Genomic DNA, 16,318 nt, shown 5'->3' on the forward strand with positions numbered 1-16,318 from the left:
ACACCTGTATCTCTACAGGTAACACACACACACCTGTATCTCTACAGGTAACACACACACACCTGTATCTCTACAGGTAACACACACACACCTGTATCTCTACAGGTTACACACACACACCTGTATCTCTACAGGTAACACACACACCTGTATCTCTACAGGTAACACACACACACACCTGCATCTCAACAGGTAACACACTACCTGTATCTCAACAGGTAACACACACACACACACACACACCTGCATCTGAACAGGTAACACACACACACCTGTATCTCAACAGGTAACACACACACACCTGTATCTCTACAGGTAACACACACACACACACCTGTATCTCAACAGGTAAGACACACACCTGTATCTTATCACGTAACACACACACACACACCTGTTTCTCAACAGGTAAGACACACACACACCAGTATCTTAACAGGTAACACACACACACACCTGTTTCTCAACAGGTAACACACACACACACCTGTATCTCAACAGGTAACACACACACCTCTGTAGCCATAGCAGCTGAGTAAAGGCAGTAAAGACTAATGGCTAAAAACAGCAGTTGTGATTCAACAGGACATGGCTGGTATTGTGGTCAGAGTCCATATAACAGCCACTCACTGTCTGAACCTTCATGGTGTGTGTTGTGATGGATAGGCCTAGGTGTTGTGGACGTGGAAGAGTATGAAGTTGTCTCTATTGGTCAGTTTCGTCTAAGTGCTTTCCTTGACCCACCCTCCCTCCCTCCCTCCACACCTCCCTCCCTCCTCTCCCCCCCTCTCTCTCCTCCCTCCCTCTCTCTCCTCCCCCCTCTCTCCCAGTATCCGGTGGAGTACCCAGATAAGTTCCTGAAGTTCGGTATGACCCCGTCACGAGGCGTGCTATTCTATGGACCTCCAGGTCAGAGCACATATGCAGTACACACACACACACACACACACACACACACACACACACACACACACACACACACACACACACACACACACACACACACACACACACACACACACACACACACACACACACACACACACACACACACACACACACCCTGTCTCTCTCTCTTCCCAGGCTGTGGAAAGACCCTGCTAGCCAAGGCGATCGCTAATGAGTGCCAGGCCAACTTCATCTCCATCAAGGGACCTGAGCTGCTCACCATGTGGTTTGGCGAGTCAGAGGCTAATGTCAGGGACGTCTTCGACAAGGTACCACATGGCAGTGGCATAGCCTGACGTAGCAGTGACATAGCCTGACATAAGTGACATAGCTATGTGGTTTGCAGAGTCAGAAACCAACATCAGGGACATCATCGACGATTATGTAGCCTGACATAGTAGTGACGTAGATCATCTAGACAAATACATTCCTAACCTCTGACCTCTGACCTCCGGCCAGACAGGTGGCAACCTGTTCTTTCCTAACCCCTGACCTCTGACCTCTGACCTCCGTCCAGACAGGTGGCATCCTGTTCTTTCCTAACCCCTGATCTCTGACCTCTGACCTCCGGACAGACAGGTGGCATCCTGCATCCTGTTCTTTCCTAACCCCTGATCTCTGACCTCTGACCTCTGGCCAGACAGGTGGCATCCTGCATCTTGTTCTTTCCTAATCTCCTAACCCCTGACCTCTGACCTCTAACCCCAGGCCAGACAGGCAGCCCCCTGCATCCTGTTCTTTCCTAACCTCCTAACCCCTGACCTCTGACCTCTAACCCCAGGCCAGACAGGCGGCCCCCTGCATCCTGTTCTTTGACGAACTGGACTCCATCGCCAAGTCCAGAGGGGGCGGAGCCGGGGACGCAGGGGGCGCGGCCGACAGGGTCATCAACCAGATCCTCACGGAGATGGACGGAATGTCCAACAAGAAGAACGTCTTTATTATAGGAGCTACCAACAGGTAGAAGGATGTGGGGGGGTCTTTATTATAGGAGCTACCAACAGGTAGAAGGATGTGGGGGGGTCTTTATTATAGGAGCTACCAACAGGTAGAAGGATGTGGGGGGGTCTTTATTATAGGAGCTACCAACAGGTAGAAGGATGTGGGGGGGTCTTTATTATAGGAGCTACCAACAGATAGAGGGATGTGGGGGGGTCTTTATTATAGGAGCTACCAACAGGTAGAGGGATGTGGGGGGGTCTTTATTATAGGAGCTACCAACAGGTAGAGGGATGTGGGGGGGGGGGTCTTTATTATAGGAGCTACCAACAGATAGAGGGATGTGGGGGGGTCTTTATTATAGGAGCTACCAACAGGTAGAGGGATGTGGGGGGGGGGGTCTTTATTATAGGAGCTACCAACAGGTAGAGGGATGTGGGGGGGTCTTTATTATAGGAGCTACCAACAGGTAGAGGGATGTGGGGGGGTCTTTATTATAGGAGCTACCAACAGGTAGAGGGATGTGGGGGGGTCTTTATTATCCAAGATGGCGTAGCAGTTCAGACGTCCTGTCGTGTCCCGTGTATATATATATATATTTACATATTTTTTCTTCACTTATCTTTTTACATTTTTTTTTATTCTAAATACTCAACCTCAAAGCACTCTCCTGCAACCCGCCTCATCAATTAAAAAAAAAAAAAAAAAAGAAAGTATTATTTACCTTATCTGAATTCCACAACAGAAGCTAGCCAGAGGTTAGCCATTTTCACTGGCTAACGTTGAAGTTCAGCTAGCTACGGTTAGCTGTCCTCAGCTATCCATTAGCTCGAAAAGCTATCGCCAGTTTTTGTATAGCGCGACTCAGACCAGAGCATATCGGACCTATTCTCTCTCCTTTCCTCGATTTCTACCGCAGGCTCTGGACATTTACACCTGGATCTTGCAGCTAACTAGCTGCTACCTGAGTGACTATTGGCAACGTCGGTCACGGAATTAACACACACTATTACGGAGCTAGCTAGCTAGCCAGCTGAAGAGTTCCGTCAGCCACTCGTGGGCTATTCCTGAGCTAGCCAGCTGAAGTGTCTCCTGGGCTACAACTCACCTATCCTGACCCGTTTCACTGCCGATGCGGAGCCCCATTGGGTCTTCACGACTGGATCACCGACGTTATCTGCCCGAGGGAGTTGTCCAACTGGCCCCTCCGTCGCGACGTAACCTGATCGCCCATCTGCGGCCAGCTAATCGTTAGCTGTCTTTTCGGCTGCGATCTGAATAGGTCTGTCGGACACTTTTCTTGGGCCACTATAACTAACTATTTTGCCAACTTGGACAGGTCCCCCCTTCCACACGGAACCCCACTAACCCACAGACGGAAACGCACGAGGCGGCTAAAAACAGACCTCCCTCCCATCTTCCACCAGCTTGCTACCTATGGCCCGGCTAGCTGTCTGAATTCTCACTGGACCCTCTGATCACTCGGCTAAGCATGCCTCTCCTTAATGTCAATATGCCTTGTCCATTGCTGTTCTGGTTAGTGTTTATTGGCTTATTTCACTGTAGAGCCTCTAGCCCTGCTCATTATACCTTATCCAACCTCTCAGTTCCTCCACCCACACATGCTATGACATCTTCTGGTTTCAATGATGTTTCTAGAGACAATATCTCTCTCATAATCACTAAATGCCTAGGTTTACCTCCTCTGTACTCACATCCCACCATACCTTTGTCTGTACATTATACCTTGAAGCTATTTTATCGCCCCCAGATACCTGCTCCTTTTTCTCTCTTTTCTGGACGTCACAGACGACCAATTCTTATAGCTTTTAGCCGTACCCTCATACTTATTCTTCTCTGCTCCGCTGGGGATGTAGAGGTGAATCCAGGCCCTGCAGTGCCTGGCTCCACACCTACTCCCCAGGCGCTCTCTTTTGATGACTTCTGTAACCGTAATAGCCTTGGTTTCATGCATGTTAACATTAGAAGCCTCCTCCCTAAGTTTGTTTTATTCACTGCTTTAGCACACTCTGCCAACCCGGATGTCCTAGCTGTGTCTGAATCTTGGCTTAGGAAGTCCACCAAAAACTGTGAAATCTTCATCCCTAACTACAACGTTTTCAGACAAGATAGAACGACCAAAGGGGGCGGTGTTGCAATCTACTGCAGAGATAGCTTGCAGAGTTCTGTCCTGCTATCCAGGTCTGTACCCAAACAATTTGAACTTCTACTTTTAAAAATCCACCTCTCCAAAAACAAGTCTCTCACCGTTGCCACCTGCTATAGACCCCCCTCGGCCCCTAGCTGTGCTCTGGACACCATATGTGAACTGATTGCCCCCCATCTATCTTCAGAGCTCGTGCTACTAGGCGACCTAAACTGGGACATGCTTAACACCCCAGCCATTCTACAATCCAAGCTTGATGCCCTCAATCTCACACAAATTATTAATGAACCCACCAGGTACAACCCCAAAGCCGCAAACACTGGCACCCTCATAGATATCATCCTAACCAATGTGCCCTCTAATTACACCTCTGCTGTTTTCAACCAAGATCTCAGCGATCACTGCCTCATTGCCTGCACCCGTAATGGGTCAGCGGTCAAACGACCTCCACTCATCACTGTCAAACGCTCCCTGAAACATTTCAACGAGCAAGCCTTTCTAATCGACCTGGCCCTGGTATCCTGGAAGGATATTGACCTCATCCCGTCAGTAGAGGATGCCTGGTTATTTTTTTAAAATGCCTTCCTCTCCATCTTAAATAAGCATGCCCCTTTCAAGAAATTTAGAACCAGGAACAGATATAGCCCTTGGTTCTCCCCAGACCTGACTGCCCTTAACCAACACAAAAATATCCTGTGGCGTTCTGCATTAGCATCGAACTGCCCCCGTGATATGCAACTATTTAGGGAAGTTAGAAACCAATACACACAGGCAGTTAGAAACGCCAAGGCTAGCTTTTTCAAACAGAAATTTGCTTTGTGCAACTCCAACTCTAATAAGTTCTGGGACATTGTAAAGTCCATGGAGAATAAGAACACCTCCTCCCAACTGCCCACTGCACTGAGGATAGGAAACTCTGTCACCACCGATAAGCCCACTATAATTGAGAATTTCAATAAGCATTTTTCTACGGCTGGCCATGCTTTCCACCTAACTACCCCTACTGCATTCAACAGCACTGCACCCCCCACAGCTACTCGCCCAAGCCTCCCCCATTTCTCCTTCTCCCAAATCCATTCAGCTGATGTTCTGAAAGAGCTGCAAAATCTGGACCCCTACAAATCAGCTGGGCTTGACAATCTGGACCCTTTCTTTCTAAAATTATCTGCCGAAATTATTGCAACCCCTATTACTAGCCTGTTCAACCTCTCTTTCGTGTCGTCTGAGATTCCCATAGATTGGAAAGCAGCTGCTGTCATCCCCCTCTTCAAAGGAGGTGACACTCTTGACCCAAATTGCTACAGACCTATATTTATTTATTTTATTTATTTCACCTTTATTTAACCAGGTAGGCAAGTTGAGAACAAGTTCTCATTTACAATTGCGACCTGGCCAAGATAAAGCAAAGCAGTTCGACAACATACAAAAACACAGAGTTACACATGGAGTAAAACAACATACAATCAATGATGCAGTAGAAAAAATAAGACTATATACAATGTGAGCAAATGATGTGAGATAATGGAGGTAAAGGCAAAAAAATGCCATGGTGGCAAAGTAAATAAAGTATGGCAAGAAAAAACACTGGAATGGTAGATTTGTAGTTTGAAGAAAGTTAAAAGTTAAAATATAAATAATATGGTGCAAAGGAGCAAAATAAATTAAATAAATAAATACAGTAGGGGAAAAGGTAGTAGTTTGGGCTCAATTAAAGATGGGCTATGTACAGGTGCAGAGATCTGTGAGCTGCTCTGACAGCTGGTGCTTAAAGCTAGTGAGGGAGATAAGTGTTTCCAGTTTTAGAGATTTTTGTAGTTCGTTCCAATCATTGGCAGCTGAGAACTGGAAGGAGAGACGACCAAAGGAGGAGTTGGCTTTAGGGGTGACCAGAGAGATATACCTGCTGGAGCGCGTGCTACAGGTGGGTGCTGCTATGGTGACCAGTGAGCGGAGATAAGGGGGGACTTTACCTAGCAGGGTCTTGTAGATGACCTGGAGCCAATGTGTTTGGCGACGATGATGAAGTGAAGGCCAGCCAACGAGAGCATACAGGTCGCAGTGGTGGGTTGTATATGGGGCTTTGGTGACAAAACGGATGGCACTGTGATAGACTGCATCCAGCTTGTTGAGTAGGGTATTGGAGGCTATTTTGTAAATGACATCGCCGAAGTCGAGGATTGGTAGGATGGTCAGTTTTACGAGGGTATGTTTGGCAGCATGAGTGAAGGATGCTTTGTTGCGAAATAGGAAGCCAATTCTAGATTTCACTTTGGATTGGAGATGATTGATGTGAGTCTGGAAGGAGAGTTTACAGTCTAACCAGACACCTAGGTATTTGTAGTTGTCCACAAATTCTAAGTTAGAACCGTCCAGAGAAGTTATGCTGGATGGGCGGGCAGGTGCAGGCAGCGATCGGTTGAAGAGCATGCATTTAGTTTTACTTGTGTTTAGGAGCAGTTGGAGACCACGGAAGGAGAGTTGAATGGCATTGAAGCTCGTCTGGAGGGTTGTTAACACAGTGTCCAAAGAAGGGCCAGAAGTATACAGAATGGTGTCGTCTGCGTAGAGGTGGATCAGAGATTCACCAGCAGCAAGAGCGACATCATTTATGTATACAGAGAAAAGAGTTGGCCCAAGAATTGAACCCTGTGGTACCCCCATAGAGACTGCCAGAGGTCCAGACAGTAGGCCCTCCGATTTGACACACTGAACTCTGTCAGAGAAGTAGTTGGTGAACCAGGCGACGCAATCGTTTGAGAAACCAAGGCTACTAAGTCTGCCGATGAGGATGTGGTGATTAACAGAGTCAAAAGCTTTGGCCAGGTCAATGAATACGGCAGCACAGTAATGTTTCTTATCGATGGCGGTTACGATGTCGTTTAGGACCTTGAGCGTGGCTGAGGTGCACCCATGACCAGCTCTGAAACCAGATTGCATAGCGGAGAGGGTGCGGTGGGATTCAAAATAGTCGGTAATCTGTTTGTAGCCAGCTGAAGTGTCTCCTGGGCTACAACTCACCTATCCTGACCCGTTTTACTGCCGATGCGGAGCCCCATTGGGTCTTCACGACTGGATCACCGACGTTATCTGCCCGAGGGAGTTGTCCAACTGGCCCCTCCGTCGCGACGTAACCTGATCGCCCATCTGCGGCCAGCTAATCGTTAGCTGTCTTTTCGGCTGCGATCTGAATAGGTCTGTCGGACACTTTTCTTGGGCCACTATAACTAACTATTTTGCCAACTTGGACAGGTCCCCCCTTCCACACGGAACCCCACTAACCCACAGACGGAAACGCACGAGGCGGCTAAAAACACCATGGCATTTTTTTTAATTTTTTTTTGCCTTTACCTCCATTATCTCACATCATTTGCTCACATTGTATATAGTCTTATTTTTTTCTACTGCATCATTGATTGTATGTTGTTTTACTCCATGTGTAACTCTGTGTTTTTGTATGTTGTCGAACTGCTTTGCTTTATCTTGGCCAGGTCGCAATTGTAAATGAGAACTTGTTCTCAACTTGCCTACCTGGTTAAATAAAGGTGAAATAAAAAAAAAAAAAAAAAATTATAGGAGCTACCAACAGATAGAGGGATGTGGGGGGGTCTTTATTATAGGAGCTACCAACAGGTAGAGGGATGTGGGGGGGTCTTTATTATAGGAGCTACCAACAGGTAGAGGGATGTGGGGGGGGGGTCTTTATTATAGGAGCTACCAACAGGTAGAGGGATGTGGGGGGGGGGGTCTTTATTATAGGAGCTACCAACAGGTAGAGGGATGTGGGGGGGGGTCTTTATTATAGGAGCTACCAACAGGTAGAGGGATGTGGGGGGGTCTTTATTATAGGAGCTACCAACAGGTAGAGGGATGTGGGGGGGTCTTTATTATAGGAGCTACCAACAGGTAGAGGGATGTGGGGGGGTCTTTATTATAGGAGCTACCAACAGGTAGAGGGATGTGGGGGGGGGTCTTTATTATAGGAGCTACCAACAGGTAGAGGGATGTGGGGGGTCTTTATTATAGGAGCTACCAACAGGTAGAGGGATGTGGGGGGGGTCTTTATTATAGGAGCTACCAACAGGTAGAGGGATGTGGGGGGGTCTTTATTATAGGAGCTACCAACTGGTAGAGGGATGTGGGGGGGGTCTTTATTATAGGAGCTACCAACAGGTAGAGGGATGTGGGGGGGGGTCTTTATTATAGGAGCTACCAACAGGCAGAGGGATGTGGGGGGGGGGTCTTTATTATAGGAGCTACCAACAGGTAGAGGGATGTGGGGGGGGGTCTTTATTATAGGAGCTACCAACAGGTAGAGAGATGTGGGGGGGTCTTTATTATAGGAGCTACCAACAGGTAGAGAGATGTGGGGGGGGCTTTATAATAGGAGCTACCAACAGGTAGAGGGATGTGGGGGGGGTCTTTATAATAGACTCTGTTATCCTCCCCCTCCAGACCTGATATAATAGACTCTGTTATCCTCCCCCTCCAGACCTGATATAATAGACTCTGCTATCCTCCCCCTCCAGACCTGATATAATAGACTCTGTTATCCTCCCCCTCCAGACCTGATATAATAGACTCTGCTATCCTCCCCCTCCAGACCTGATATAATAGACTCTGCTATCCTCCCCCTCCAGACCTGATATAATAGACTCTGTTATCCTCCCCCTCCAGACCTGATATAATAGACTCTGTTATCCTCCCCCTCCAGACCTGATATAATAGACTCTGTTATCCTCCCCCTCCAGACCTGATATAATAGACTCTGCTATCCTCCCCCTCCAGACCTGATATAATAGACTCTGCTATCCTCCCCCTCCAGACCTGATATAATAGACTCTGCTATCCTCCCCCTCCAGACCTGATATAATAGACTCTGCTATCCTCCCCCTCCAGACCTGATATAATAGACTCTGTTATCCTCCCCCTCCAGACCTGATATAATAGACTCTGTTATCCTCCCCCTCCAGACCTGATATAATAGACTCTGCTATCCTCCCCCTCCAGACCTGATATAATAGACTCTGTTATCCTCCCCCTCCAGACCTGATATAATAGACTCTGTTTTCCTCCCCCTCCAGACCTGATATAATAGACTCTGTTATCCTCCCCCTCCAGACCTGATATAATAGACTCTGTTATCCTCCCCCTCCAGACCTGATATAATAGACTCTGCTATCCTCCCCCTCCAGACCTGATATAATAGACTCTGCTATCCTCCCCCTCCAGACCTGATATAATAGACTCTGCTATCCTCCCCCTCCAGACCTGATATAATAGACTCTGCTATCCTCCCCCTCCAGACCTGATATAATAGACTCTGTTATCCTCCCCCTCCAGACCTGATATAATAGACTCTGCTATCCTCCCCCTCCAGACCTGATATAATAGACTCTGCTATCCTCCCCCTCCAGACCTGATATAATAGACTCTGCTATCCTCCCCCTCCAGACCTGATATAATAGACTCTGTTATCCTCCCCCTCCAGACCTGATATAATAGACTCTGTTATCCTCCCCCTCCAGACCTGATATAATAGACTCTGTTATCCTCCCCCTCCAGACCTGATATAATAGACTCTGCTATCCTCCCCCTCCAGACCTGATATAATAGACTCTGCTATCCTCCCCCTCCAGACCTGATATAATAGACTCTGCTATCCTCCCCCTCCAGACCTGATATAATAGACTCTGTTATCCTCCCCCTCCAGACCTGATATAATAGACTCTGTTATCCTCCCCCTCCAGACCTGATATAATAGACTCTGCTATCCTCCCCCTCCAGACCTGATATAATAGACTCTGTTATCCTCCCCCTCCAGACCTGATATAATAGACTCTGTTATCCTCCCCCTCCAGACCTGATATAATAGACTCTGCTATCCTCCCCCTCCAGACCTGATATAATAGACTCTGCTATCCTCCCCCTCCAGACCTGATATAATAGACTCTGCTATCCTCCCCCTCCAGACCTGATATAATAGACTCTGTTATCCTCCCCCTCCAGACCTGATATAATAGACTCTGTTATCCTCCCCCTCCAGACCTGATATAATAGACTCTGTTATCCTCCCCCTCCAGACCTGATATAATAGACTCTGCTATCCTCCGTCCAGGGAGGCTGGATCAGCTTATCTACATCCCTCTACCAGACACAGCCTCCCGTACCGCCATCCTCAACGCCAACCTACGCAAGTCCCCCATCGCCAGAGTCAGTACACACACACACACACACACACACACATGGACACGCATACATAGACACACACACACATAGACACATAGACACACACACGCGTAGACACACACACATAGACACACACACACACATAGTCACACACACATAGACAAACACACATAGACAAACACACATAGACACACACATACGACACACACACACACACACACACATAGACACACATAGACACACACACACACACAAGCACACGATGATGATGATAATAATAATGAACTATTTTTGTCTCTCTCCCCCTTCTCCTCTCACAACGACACACACACACACCAGGATGTAGACCTGCCCTACCTGTCTGGTATCACCCAGGGTTTCAGTGGGGCAGACCTGACAGAGATCTGCCAGAGGGCCTGTAAGCTGGCCATCAGAGAGGCCATAGAGGCTGAGATCAAAGCAGAGCGCCAGAGGCAGACCCACCCAGGCACCGCCATGGTGAGACGGATGGACGGACGGACGGACGGACAAACAGCTGTTACACCACCAACACTGCAATACCATATATCTAACAGACAGACAGACAGACAGACAGACAGACAGACAGACAGACAGACAGACAGACAGACAGACAGACAGACAGACAGACAGACAGACAACGCTCCCAGCTGTTACACAACCAACACTGCATCTCACATACAGTACGTCACACACTGTATTTCACACACTGTCTACCTCACACATTAAACCTTGTATACACAAAGCACACACACACCGAACCAATACACCAATATTATGTAACTTCACACCCATCCAACCTCTCTCTCCTGCCCTCTCTCTCTCTCTCTCTCTCTCTGTCTCCCCTTTCCCCTCTCTCTCTTTCTGCCCCTCCCCCCACTCTCCCCTCTCCTCCTCTCTCTCTCTCCAGGATGAGGACTGTGACCCTGTTCCAGAGATCAGGAAGGATCACTTTGAGGAGGCCATGAGGTTCGCCCGGCGCTCCGTCAGCGACAACGATATCAGGAAGTATGAGATGTTCGCCCAGACACTACAGCAGAGCAGAGGCTTTGGGAACTTCAGGTATGTACTGGGCTGGCGCGCGCACACACACACACACACACACACACACACACACACACACACACACACACACACACACACACACACACACACACACACACACACACACACACACACACACACACGCGCACACACACACACTTATTCTCTTACACTGACCTCTCTCTCTCCTCAGGTTCCCCTCTGGCTCTCAGTCCGGAGGTCAAGGGTCGGGGTCGGGGTCAGGGGGACAGTTCAGAGACGAGGTAGAGGACGACCTCTACCAGTGAGAAGGAAGACTTGTAATCCTGGAGACTATCACCTCTACCATACCTGCCTGCATATGATGTGGAACTCTGGATCAATTAGATTGTTGTGGGAATCAAATATGGACAGAATAACTTTTAACAGCACATAACGTTTCTGCTTCTCAGCTTAGTGTAGTCTTAAACGTTTCTCATAATAACTGCTGCATCATAATAACTGCTGCATCATAATAACTGCTGCATCATAATAACTGGTGCGTCATAATAACTGGTGCGTCATAACAACTGGTGCGTCATAACAACTGGTGCGTCATAACAACTGGTGCGTCATAACAACTGGTGCGTCATAACAACTGGTGCGTCATAACAACTGGTGCGTCATAACAACTGGTGCGTCATAACAACTGGTGCGTCATAACAACTGGTGCGTCATAACAACTGGTGCGTCATAACAACTGGTGCGTCATAATAACTGGTGCGTCATAACAACTGGTGCGTCATAACAACTGGTGCGTCATAACAACTGGTGCATCATAACAACTGGTGCGTCATAATAACTGGTGCGTCATAACAACTGGTGCGTCATAACAACTGGTGCGTCATAACAACTGGTGCGTCATAATAACTGCTGCGTCATAACAACTGGTGCGTCATAATAACTGGTGCGTCATAACAACTGCTGCATTTGAGGAATCGAGAGTCTGTTTGTTTTTTCTTGGAAGAATCATTTGTAAAAGCTGGATGGTCAAAGTACAATGAATATAACTGTGAATGATGATTGTTGTTGCCGTGTTTGAGCTGGCCATCATGGAAGGAATGTCGATTAAAATTTGAAATGTAATCAATTGAGTGTTTTGCTATTAAAACAACTGTCACATAATAATATCCATCCATTTTCATTGTTAATAGAAGAAGCTACTGTAAACAGTAGACTAGGTAACTGGGGGGGTCCCTTGAGAGGGCAAGATCGAGTCAATAATTATCATAAGGAGACCAATACGGAAGAGGAAAGGAATGGGGGGAAAAAGAGAGGCAGAGGAGGTGGAAGAGGGTGAGGGAGGGAAGAGGGTGAGGGAGGAAGAGGGTGAGCTTGAATTGGTTGAAGAAGGGAGATGGTTTGTCGAAGAATGGTAGAAAGTATAAGCAGCGTGAGCAGTAAGCCGGATCGAAGACAGGAAGAGAAATGGAAGTGAATTAGTGCGAATTATAGGAGGTGGCCGGTGTGGTGAAGTTCTCGGAGCCTGAGGCTTGCACCGATGGTCAGAATAAAGATGAGTCTGTGATGGTAGGAGTGAAATGTTTGTAGAAAGTGTACCCCTGCCTTTTGGCTGATCCATATGTGATTTCAGGGTGGGTGAAAACAGAGTTGGGTGCTGTGGAATTGGTGAGGGTAACCAGAAGTGGTCTTGTGATAATTGAATGTGTTTCTGCTGGTCAGAGGGAGAAGGCGCTCCGCGTCACATGAATGGGGACATGAGATGTGAATTGTTTTGCTCTAAAGAAAAGGACACCATTGAAAGGAGTGATTACTGGGGTAGCGGTAAATATGAAAGTGGACAAACTAAAGGGGAAGATTCCCGGTGCGTGTGATGCTCGTCGTTTGGTGCGATGGAGAAAGGGTGGCGTGAGTGGTGTAACAGAAGAGTCATGGTCTGTCCTTTTGAGTTTTGATGTTGAGTCATTGCCCGACGAAGTGATGTCAGCATATACAAGTTATCCTGTACGAGCTTTTGTGCCTAATACATTACGTTGTTACAGGTGTCAAGCTTCTGGGCATGTGGCAGCAGTGTGTAGGAGGGAGGTTCCTAGGTGTGCAAAATGTGAAAAAGGGCATGAAACAAAGGAATGTGTAGCATTGGGGAAAGTAGTGGTATGGGGGCCTGCTGGCCCCCCTACCTCTGCGGAAGCACAGTTCCTGCTCAGCCCAGTCAAAACTGTTCGCTGCTCTGGCACCCCAATGGTGGAACAAGCTCCCTCACTACGCCAGGACAGCGGAGTCAATCACCACCTTCCGTAGACACCTGAAACCCCACCTCTTTAAGGAATACCTGGGATAGGATAAAGTAATCCTTCTAACCCCCCCCCCCAAAAAAGATATAGATGTACTATTGTAAAGTGGTTGTTCCACTGGATATCATAAGGTGAATGCACCAATTTGTAAGTCGCTCTGGATAAGAGCGTCTGCTAAATGACGTAAATGTAAATGTAAATGTGTTAATTGTAGGGGTGCCCATGGGGCTGGGGATCAGAAATGTCCGGTGTGAAAGAGGCAGGTTGAGGTTTCTAGGGTTAGAGTAGTACAGAGGGTATCATATGCTGAGACACAGTAGCGGTGCGTGGGTAAAATCACTGGGGAAGCCAAGCCAGTAAAAAATCCATATGTTGTGATAATCGCGTTGTTTGCTTTATAACCAATTCGTTCATACACCACCATGACATACAATAAGGCCATGACAACAAAATGACAACAGTCACACAGTGGCGGAAAATAAATGAAACTACACATTTGTTTGATTCATCACATAACCGGAGAGCAACATCTGTCCAAGGGAATTCTACAAAGCAATAAAAAATATTTGAACGGGAATTCCACAAAGCAAATATTGCATGTAACAAACAGTTACATGACATACAGCATGGTCCAGCAAGTTCATTTTTTCTACAATTTACTAAACCACTACTGATTTAGAACCATGAAGTTACCTCAAGTCAGCACAAAGACAACAGGAGCACTGCCTCCGCTATTCCAGCACCATTTACACTTAAACATTGAAACGTCATCAAATCAACTAGGCTATAATACAGTGAAAACAAACTTAAAGATACCAAATCAATGTTGCTAAATATCATGTGGCTGTCCATGGTACTGATTTCGGTCTGGGTGTGTGCATGCGTGTGCGTGCAAGTAAAACAATATATATATTAGTTGAACACCAATGCCATCCTCCTCTCTTTCATCTTGGAAAAACTGTCTATGGCTCTGTCATACAGTATGATTTTAGTTTTCGTTGTCATAGGCTACCTAGCTAAAATGCTTGCTAGCTTGACTTCCTCTCATGTGCAACAATCATCTCAGCCCAGTGGCACAATATATGCATTTATGGTTAGATAAGAATCGCCGTCATAATCTTTGGCCTGTACAGAGAATTAGGTCAAAACCACTAGTCCAAATTCCCATCTCCATCCATGACTTAGAAAAGGGCAGATTTAGCAAAAATAAAAAATAAATTAGGTTTATCTTTGGATGTGATTTCATTGGTGTGAAACCAAATCCAAATTGGCCTCCTTTGGTGGGCGTTTGCTGTGCTAGGACCAGGGGCGGAAATCCCGGGGGGGACGGGGGGGACACGACCCCCCCATCCTGGGAAAAATATGATTTGTCCCCCCCAATATATCACTGAAACATAACTATGTAATTTAAATACTATTTATAATATGCAATGAAAGCAATTGTGCAGATTATAGACACTTAATAGCGCATTTTTAAGTTTCAAAAGATTGCAACCCCCCCACCCTTTGCCTCACAATGGATTGATCCACTGCCAGTTCCTTAGCTTGTTAGGTAACAGAGGGGTCGTGTCTACTGTCTGAAAGGCACTCAATGCACGTAACTGACGTGAGGTTAATCCAGTCAATCGCGCACACACACTAGCTGAATATGCAGAGCTAGCGCGCAAATATTAACTATTAAGCTAGCTAGTACCTATTCCATTTATGTGGCGTCGTCAAAGATGGAATCAGCATGCAGATGATGTAAGTTAGTGCTTCAAAGTCCCTGTGATAAGGTTAGCGATAAACTGAAATCCAAACTGAACAGAACTACACTCTCTTCTACCATTGTCTTAAATATATTTAATTGTCTCGTTGCAAAAGCTAAATTGTCGCAAGTGAACTTTTATTAATTTATTTTATTTCACCTTTATTTAACCCGGGTAGCAAAGATTATATCAAACACCACTGAAACTGAATTGGTGCTCGCTAGCTTTGCAAATTCAGCTATTGTTGGAAGCCAGCCAATATGAAACAAACTATTAAAATTACAAAAGGTTGCAGCATATGTTGTGTAAATGGTGAACTCATACAGCTGTCAACTCTTGTCATTTTAATCCGTTTCACATTTGCTAGCTACCTTTTAGATCGAAGCCCAAATAGAATGATTGAAGATGATAGAAGCCCATCTCCTACTGTAAATAACCTACACACTGTGTGTGTAGCCAGCCAGCCAGCCAGGTAGAAAAATGGCAGAAAAATAAAAGACTGACATCAGAGTATTTTTCAATACAATTCTTACGCATAGTAAGAACCCTAGTAGCCTAATATCTCAAAGACTAGTTGATAAAATGTTCATAAGAAAGAAATGAAATTCTAATGGAAATGTTTCACAATGATGTCATTAGGCAGAGCAGGCAACAGATGGCACACAGACAGCAGAGTTGGGGACAGATATGCAGGGACAGACTGGCAGAGACAGGGAGTCTCAGGTAAGTTTGTTGAGTCTTTGTTTGGCAACATTATGAAAGGTTCTCAATTTTTTTGACTTGTAAAATAGGAACATAATTGGAAAATGCCATGGATACCCCCACTCTCAACTTAAACTGGTGACTGAACTAAGATTTGTTAAAGGCAATGGTATTGCTGTTGTGATTAGTTGTGTAGTTTTGGGTACCGGTAGTTAGGAGTACAGCAAACACCTTATTTCTTTGGTTCCTCAATATACATTTACCATATTACAATGTAGGCTATGTGTTCGCCA

General features: G+C 46.4%; 1 protein-coding gene across 2 annotated transcripts in view; it reads left to right on the forward strand.

Moving 5' to 3' along the window:
* Nucleotides 1-12,448, forward strand: part of zgc:136908 — a 43,384-nt gene extending 30,936 nt beyond the window's left edge. For both annotated transcript variants that reach the window (XM_029738875.1, XM_029738876.1), the window contains 7 exons: nucleotides 831-909; nucleotides 1,084-1,217; nucleotides 1,730-1,908; nucleotides 10,135-10,264; nucleotides 10,580-10,738; nucleotides 11,169-11,320; nucleotides 11,496-12,448. In XM_029738875.1, coding sequence (XP_029594735.1) covers nucleotides 831-909; nucleotides 1,084-1,217; nucleotides 1,730-1,908; nucleotides 10,135-10,264; nucleotides 10,580-10,738; nucleotides 11,169-11,320; nucleotides 11,496-11,589 — 927 coding nt within the window. In that variant the 3' untranslated portion in view covers nucleotides 11,590-12,448. The remainder of the gene's footprint in view (nucleotides 1-830; nucleotides 910-1,083; nucleotides 1,218-1,729; nucleotides 1,909-10,134; nucleotides 10,265-10,579; nucleotides 10,739-11,168; nucleotides 11,321-11,495) is intronic.
* The last annotated feature ends 3,870 nt before the right edge of the window (nucleotides 12,449-16,318 follow it).

Source organism: Salmo trutta, chromosome 38, assembly GCF_901001165.1.
Source record: "Salmo trutta chromosome 38, fSalTru1.1, whole genome shotgun sequence".
In the NCBI taxonomy this organism is placed as follows: Eukaryota; Metazoa; Chordata; class Actinopteri; order Salmoniformes; family Salmonidae; genus Salmo; species Salmo trutta.